The following is a 7,500-nucleotide window of genomic DNA, read 5'->3' on the forward strand; positions in this document are numbered from 1 at the left end:
GTTACCATGACAACCAGCACCACTACAGACCTGATGCTGAACTCTCCCCCTCCCTCTGTCCTGCAGGGCTCCAGAGCAAGCTCCACTGAAGAGCAAGATGATCTACGCCAGCTCCAAAGACGCCATCAAGAAGAAGTTCACAGGTACTTACCGAGGCAAAGTACTGCAGTATTACTGAGGCAAAGTACTGCAGCATTTACTGAGGCAAAGTACTGCAGTATTTACTGAGGCAAAGTACTGCAGTATTACTGAGGCAAAGTACTGCAGCATTTACTGAGGCAAAGTACTGCAGCATTTACTGAGGCAAAGTACTGCAGTATTTACCGAGGCAAAGTACTGCAGTATTTACTGAGGCAAAGTACTGCAGTATTTACCGAGGCAAAGTACTGCAGTATTTACTGAGGCAAAGTACTGCAGTATTTACTGAATACCTGAAATGACCAGACTAATAAAGCTTCTGGAAATTGTATTTTCAGGGAAACAAATTGAAGATAAATCCTCGTGATGTCATCGTATCTTAAAGATGTTTCAAAAAAGCCTCATTTGTGAATATTAAAAGTTTTAAAGTTTTTGAGAAAAACCTATAAAACGTTTGTCCGACAATTTGTAATCTTAAAATACCCGAGTGGCTCAACCGTAAGAACAGGCTTTTATTTTGAAACAAAGAAACGACATCAGCCTGAAGAACAAATCTTTATGTCTGAGTGAAACATGAAGGTAAAGTGTCAGGTGGAAAACTTAAATGTTCACGTCTGTAACTGAGGATCATTTAAATGTGGCTGAAAAAATATCACAGTGAAAAGTTGTTGTTTTTTTCAGAAATAAATATAGTAAAAACCTCAAAATCCACTGTTCCAAATTATTCATTCAATTATTCACATTTTAAAGCTTGTAATTAACTGAAAATGGTCATTTGTTGAATCTGCAGCATTAGGAGGTCATAATGTATGAAATCAAAAGCATCTGAACAGGTCGAGTTATATTTCACCAGAGGAGCTTCTTTGAGCAGCTTTAAAAGTCTTAAATCCATTAAACTTGTGAGTTTTTGGACAGTTTCTGCTTGGATTTGTTTGCAGGATGTTAGAATAACCTCCCAGAGCTGCTGTTTGGATAAAACTGCCTCCCACCCTCACCTCCAAATGTTCTCAATAGGGCTGTGATCAGGGGAGGAGGGGGTCCACATCATGAGTTTCTCTCCTTTTATGCCCATAGCAGCCAGTGATGCAGAGGTTTTCTTTACAGCAGGACATGGTGTCATGATGAAGAGGATTTTGTTCTTTTTGTAGCATAGAAGACAGAGGTCAGTCAGAAACAGGTCATTTTCACACCTTCACCAACCGTCCACTCCTCCATCATCTGACCATCCAGGGTCACACGGCCTCATCAGTGAACACGACCGTTTCCGCTCCAGCTTCAGTTTAGGGGAGGCCGGAGAGAAGGTTTATGCACAACTGCAGCCTCTGGAGGGTCGGCTTTGTAGCAGCTGTTCTCTTCATCTGAATCTTCTGTTTCAGGGATAAAGCACGAGTGGCCGGTCGTGACCTCTGACCCCTGGTTGCTTGTGTTTCCGGGGTTGTGACCTCTGACCCCTGGTTGCTTGTGTTTCAGGGATCGTGACCTCTGACCCCTGGGTGCTTGTGTTTCCGGGGTTGTGACCTCTGACCCCTGGGTGTTTGTGTTTCAGGGATAAAGCACGAGTGGCCGGTCGTGACCTCTGACCCCTGGGTGTTTGTGTCTCAGGGATCGTGACCTCTGACCTCTGACCCTGGTTGCTTGTGTTTCCGGGGTCCTGACCTCTGACCCCTGGGTGTTTGTGTTTCCGGGGTCGTGACCTCTGACCTCTGACCCTGGTTGCTTGTGTTTCCGGGGTCCTGACCTCTGACCCCTGGTTGCTTGTGTTTCAGGGATCGTGACCTCTGACCTCTGACCCCTGGGTGTTTGTGTTTCAGGGATAAAGCACGAGTGGCCGGTCGTGACCTCTGACCCTGGTTGTGTTTCCGGGGTCGTGACCTCTGACCCCTGGTTGTCTGTGTTTCAGGGATAAAGCACGAGTGGCAGATCGTGACCTCTGACCCCTGGGTGTTTGTGTCTCAGGGATCGTGACCTCTGACCCTGGTTGTCTGTGTTTCAGGGATAAAGCACGAGTGGCAGGTGAACGGGCTGGAGGACATCCAGGACCGCTCGAACCTGGCGGATAAACTGGGCGGAGTCGTGGTGACGCTGGAGGGAAAGCCTCTGTGACGGGCGCTCGCCGCAGCCAATCACGTGCCATCCTGACGCCCTAACCCCGCCCACCTGCCCCCGCCCACCGCTGCTCGCCGTCTGAAGGAAGTTCTTTAGGTTCCGTTTGTTTCTAATGAAGGAAATACGCTTTCGAGTCACGTCCGTTTTGTTTCTGTTTCAATGAAGGAAAAAAAATCTGATTTTTGCCAAAAAACGAATTGAAAATGAAGTTTATTTATTCAATAACACTACATCTGCACCTCCTCCCACTACAAATACTACTACAAATACTACTACAATACTTGGAACACTATGAATACTCCAAACACTGCAGTACCTGAAGCACCAGCGTGAGGACCTGCAGCGGCGTCAGAACCTCAGTCTTTTCTCACTTTGGTTCATGTTCTCCTGGTTTAGGCTCTGGAAACACGTCCAAACTAAACCTGTGAGACCTGGTCAGATCAGATGAACCTGGACGATGGAGAGCCGCCGCTGCAGATCCTCCTCCGTTTCCCGAGAGCTTTTCCACCGTAAACCGACCGACGCCCACTTTGTATTTTCTCTGTTTTGGCTGTTTTTGATTTTTTTTATTCCACTTTGTAAAAGCCGGTTCAGGGCGGGGCTGCACGAGGGGCGGAGCCTCTGGGTTCGTTCAAAACATCGTTCAGAACATCTGTCGTTCGTTTTTCAGTCAAATGTGTCAAAGACTCAAACGTCATAAATCAGCCTCAAAACCATCAAACGAAACAAGGAAAATAAACTCAACTGTTTTGGGTTTGTGAAAATGTGTTTGGATTCTGAGACTCGTGCAGCCCCGGTTTAGACCTGGTTTAGTCCTGGTTTAGACCTGGTTTAGACCTGGTTTAGACCTGGTTTAGACCTGGTTTAGTCCTGGTTTAGACCCGGTTTAGACCTGGTTTAGACCTGGTTTAGTCCTGGTTTAGTCCTGGTTTAGACCTGGTTTAGACCTGGTTTAGTCCTGGTTTAGACCCGGTTTAGACCTGGTTTAGTCCTGGTTTAGACCCGGTTTAGACCTGGTTTAGACCCGGTTTAGACCTGGTTTAGACCTGGTTTAGACCCGGTTTAGTCCTGGTTTAGACCTGGTTTAGACCTGGTTTAGTCCTGGTTTAGTCCTGGTTTAGACCTGGTTTAGTCCTGGTTTAGTCCTGGTTTAGATCTGGTTTAGATCTGGTTTAGATCTGGTTTAGTCCTGGTTTAGACCTGGTTTAGCCCTGGTTTAGACCTGGTTTAGACCCGGTTTAGTCCCGGTCTAGTCCCTGTTTACTCTGTTTTATCCCGGTTTTGGTTTCGGTCGAGGATCTTGGTTTAACCACAGCTTTGTCAAAGCAGAGCCTTAAAGTGATTGAGCCACAATAAACCAGAGTGGCACCAAACTGTGTCCTGTCATTACTACACAAACAAACACACAGACGCTCACACACACTCACACACACACGCACGCACGCACACACACACACACACACACGCACACGCACGCAAACGCACACGCACACACACACACGCACACGCGCACACGCACACAAACAAACACACACACACACACACACACACACTTGTACTTCTATCTAAAGCTCAGACCAGACACTCACCTGAGGTCAGACGCTCTGACGCTCTGGCCGCACGTCGTCGTGTTGGAGCCACACATTCCTCCTGGAGGCGCAGACACGTTCCCAGCGCAGACTCAGCCTCTGATTTAAATGTTCTCGTCGCTGCTTTTCATCCTGGAGTTTCGGTAAAGAAACAAAGAAACACTGATGTGTCTTTGGAAAAGTCCCAGAGCTGCTGTCGCTCAATCACTTGTTTTTATCTGTGGTCTTTTTGTTTTTGTTTGGGATAACATCTGCCCCGGTGGCTCAGCTACGTCACTGTGGGGGAAGCTCCTGATTGGTCGACGCTCGCCAATTTCTCCAAAAGGTTCAACATTTCCCAACTAGCGCCGGCCGCGCGTCACGCGCGAAAAGCTTCAAAACGCGCCGCACAGGAGGCGCGTGACGCACTGCGGGAGGTTTTGACGCTCCGTGAGGCGCGTCCTCCATGTATTTACATGTAAACCTGACGCTTTGCCGCGTTTTGTGTGAACGCACCTTTACAACTTTACAAAAATGTCCTCACTGTGTTGGTTAAAAACTCACACACGCACACACTCACACTCATATACACACACACACGCACGCACACACGGAATTGTAAATGTTGGAAAATTACTATGGGAATAAACTGGTAAAAAGGAAAATAAAGTTTTTATTTTTTTAATCTACTTTTCAATTTAGGCCAAAAATGTGAAATACATTTATATATATAATAATTACTAGTGAGTTCATAACATTGGGTAATTTAGAGTAAGAGCAGTGACTCCTGAACATGAGTCAGATCTAAACATCACTTTAACAACTTTAACTTTACATCCATGTGGACCTGCAGGGAGCGCCCCCTACAGGCCGAAGCTGTAACTGCACTGATGTAAATGAAACCTCTGCTAAACTCCTGCCGGGTCTTTGCGAGTCTGTTCTTACCCCGCCTTAACCCAGTGCATTTTCTCTGTTCAGTTTTACCCAAATCTAAAAGCTCACAGCCTATAGGTCAGAGTAACGCCTTATTTGAAAGCTAAGACCTACAAAACCTAAAGAGTTTTTCTCCTGTTATCACTTTTTTGTCATTTTCTTGTCACTTTTTTGTGGGTTAAACAAAACAAATATTATTATTATTATTATTATTATTAGTAGTAGTATATTTATTAGTTTATTTAGTTAGCGAGTTAGTTTGTTTTCTTCTCGTCCTGTGCGTGGCGGTGCGTGATGACGTATCCGCAGCCCTTCCGCTCAGTCGGCGCCATGATGGTGAGTGTGTTTTTCTCTGCATCAGTATTAAATGTTTTTGTCGGTGTTTTGGCGGCTGAGTCCCGGGTCTGGTTCCTCCGCCCGGGGCCCGTCCCCTCTGTCCCGCTGTCCCCCGTGTCTCACGCCTGTCCCCGCTCTGTGTCCCGCAGCAGGAAGGGCTGGACGACGGACCCGACTTCCTGAGCGAAGAGGACCGAGGGGTGAGTGCCTTTAGCCCGGGTCCCGGAGCTCTGAGGCCGGGTCCGGGAGCTGTGAGACCCCGCTGATGGAGCTCCAGGGCCCGCGGACCTCCACATCGGCCTGGCCTCTCTCTGTGACCCGGTTATCCCCCGATAAACCCCGGCTCTGAGGCGCCGTAGCCCCGTTAGCTTAAGCCGTTAGCCCCGTTAGCTTTAGCCTTTAACCGGCCTGGCCTCTCACTGTGACCCGCTTTACCCCCTCTAAATCCCGGCCCTGTAGCGCCGTAGCCCCGTTAGCTTTAGCCGTTTGCCCCGTTAGCTTTACTCTTTAGCCGGGTCCCGGAGCTCTGTCGCCTGGTCCCGGAGATGTGACACCCCGCTGGGGGAGCTCCAGGACTCGCGGACCTCCACATCGGCCTGGCCTCACTCTGTGACCCGATTATCCCCCGCTAAACCCCGGCTCTGTGGCGCCGCAGCCCCGTTAGCTTTAGCCGTTAGCCCCGTTAGCTTTAGCATTAGCCGCTAAAGTCTGTTTGTTTTGGGAAAAGGCCGTGCGCGCCGCTGTAAAACCTGGAATATCCAGTTTCGCAGATGTTTCCCGCGAGTCAGGGCCAGGCTGTGATTTATGCTGTTTAAGCTGTTTTCGATGTTTGACTGAGTTGAGTTTAAGTCCAGATAAATAAACTCCAGACCGTCACATGACTCTGGCCAAAGCAGGAAATGTCCAGAGGAGCTCGGCCTTTTTGTGGTTGTGTGGACTTTGTGTGTCTTTTTCTGCCTAAATGCATTAGTGGCCGTGTCCAGACTGTAATTAGAGTCAGGAGCTGATGATCATGTTTCTCTGCTGCTGCTGGAGGTGTTGTTTTTGGTCAGAGTTGACCTCGAGTCCAGGACAAAAACCTCCCCAGGTTCGTCCAAAGGTCCCTCACAGGCCTGTCACCATAACAAAATGTAAAGTCTGATCAGTGGTTTCGCTCAGGATAATTTCTCTCCTTCGCTTTGACAGACGGGCTCGTGAATTAAAGCGGGTGTATCTGATTTCTCCTGTTCAAAATGTGAAATGTTTAGCTTTGGCTCAAACTCATTTCTCGCTGTCACAATCCCTCCAGCTCACCTGAATTGTTAAAGGGGGGGTATTCTGCTTTTTCAATCACATAGCACCAGTCTACCGTAAATGCTCTAATATAGGCCCAGGCCTTTATTTACTCAAGGGCATCAGGACCAGGCCTTTATTGGAACCAGGCCACAGTTAGAGACAGGCCTTTATTTCTATTTGAGCAAAACGGACGACCAGGAAAATGAAGAAAAAGGAGACTTGTGTCCATTTGCACCTAAAATATTAGGTTCATTTATTAATGAACATTTCAAACCCTCTCCCAGCGGCTGGAACATTGACGCCTTTTATTTTGTCGGGACAACAGGAAGTGTTTCGTTGCTGTTAGCGGAGCTTTGACATCAGTGTCACTGCAGGTTTCTGTTTCGTTTTTACCAGACCGGATTATTTGTTGTTATCTTGTGTAAAAGGCGAGTTTAGACGGAGCGTTTGTGTTTGTGATCGATCATGAGACTGACCCGAGAGAAGACGAGACGCTCGCGCTGATGGGAGGAGTTATTTTGAGGCGTGGGACTGACCTGCACACGGAGCAGCTGGACGTGCTTTGAAGACGCGATGGAGACTTTATTAAAACCCTGGAGGGTCACACGACATTTGCCCTGTTTCCAAATATGGTCACAGGAGGTTTGAAAAGTGGCTAAATCTGTGTCAAAGTTACGCTGGGATCAGCTCCTCCGCAGCGTCGCCCTCGGCCCGGGTTCAGTTTGTTACTTCCTGCACCTGAGTTTTCATTTACACCAGTATGAGACAAACTCCTAACATGGGGAATATTTCTACTGCTATAGTTTCTAATAAAAGCCCCGGCCTGTTTTAGAGACCGGCTTTAATTTGCCTCCGCCAGTCACGAACCCGGCCTCTGTCAGAGACCCGGCCTCTAATGGAATACAGGCCAGTATTAGAGAATTTACGGTATATCTCACTACAATGATGACAAACCTTCTGTTGGTCTGTAAATGCAGTAAATTACAATATCTGCCTTGTATAAAATGTCTCTCTCAAAATGGTTGTAGTGAATGTCTTGAAATAGGCCTCTGTCTCTTTAAGAACCTCTGACCTTTCCGACACGCCCCCTCCATTATGCAAAATCAACTTTTTCTATCTTTCCATCCTGTTATTCTGTCTCTCC

At 47.6% G+C, this 7,500-nt stretch overlaps 2 protein-coding genes across 3 annotated transcripts in view; both read left to right on the forward strand.

Moving 5' to 3' along the window:
* The window catches only part of cfl2 (cofilin 2 (muscle)), a 19,024-nt gene extending 16,658 nt beyond the window's left edge, over window positions 1-2,366 (forward strand). Inside the window, exons 3-4 of the mRNA XM_079573930.1 lie at window positions 67-143; window positions 2,132-2,366. Coding sequence (XP_079430056.1) covers window positions 67-143; window positions 2,132-2,241 — 187 coding nt within the window. The 3' untranslated portion in view covers window positions 2,242-2,366. The remainder of the gene's footprint in view (window positions 1-66; window positions 144-2,131) is intronic.
* A 2,667-nt stretch (window positions 2,367-5,033) lies between these two features.
* Window positions 5,034-7,500, forward strand: part of snx6 (sorting nexin 6) — a 12,336-nt gene continuing 9,869 nt past the window's right edge. Inside the window, exons 1-2 of one of the 2 annotated variants that reach the window (XM_079573926.1) lie at window positions 5,034-5,081; window positions 5,231-5,281. In XM_079573926.1, the coding sequence (XP_079430052.1) occupies window positions 5,040-5,081; window positions 5,231-5,281 (93 nt within the window). In that variant the 5' untranslated portion in view covers window positions 5,034-5,039. The remainder of the gene's footprint in view (window positions 5,082-5,230; window positions 5,282-7,500) is intronic. The other variant, XM_079573927.1, reaches the window with a different exon arrangement.

The sequence above is a fragment of the Gobius niger genome (assembly GCF_951799975.1).
Source record: "Gobius niger genome assembly, chromosome: 16".
Lineage (NCBI taxonomy): Eukaryota > Metazoa > Chordata > Actinopteri > Gobiiformes > Gobiidae > Gobius > Gobius niger.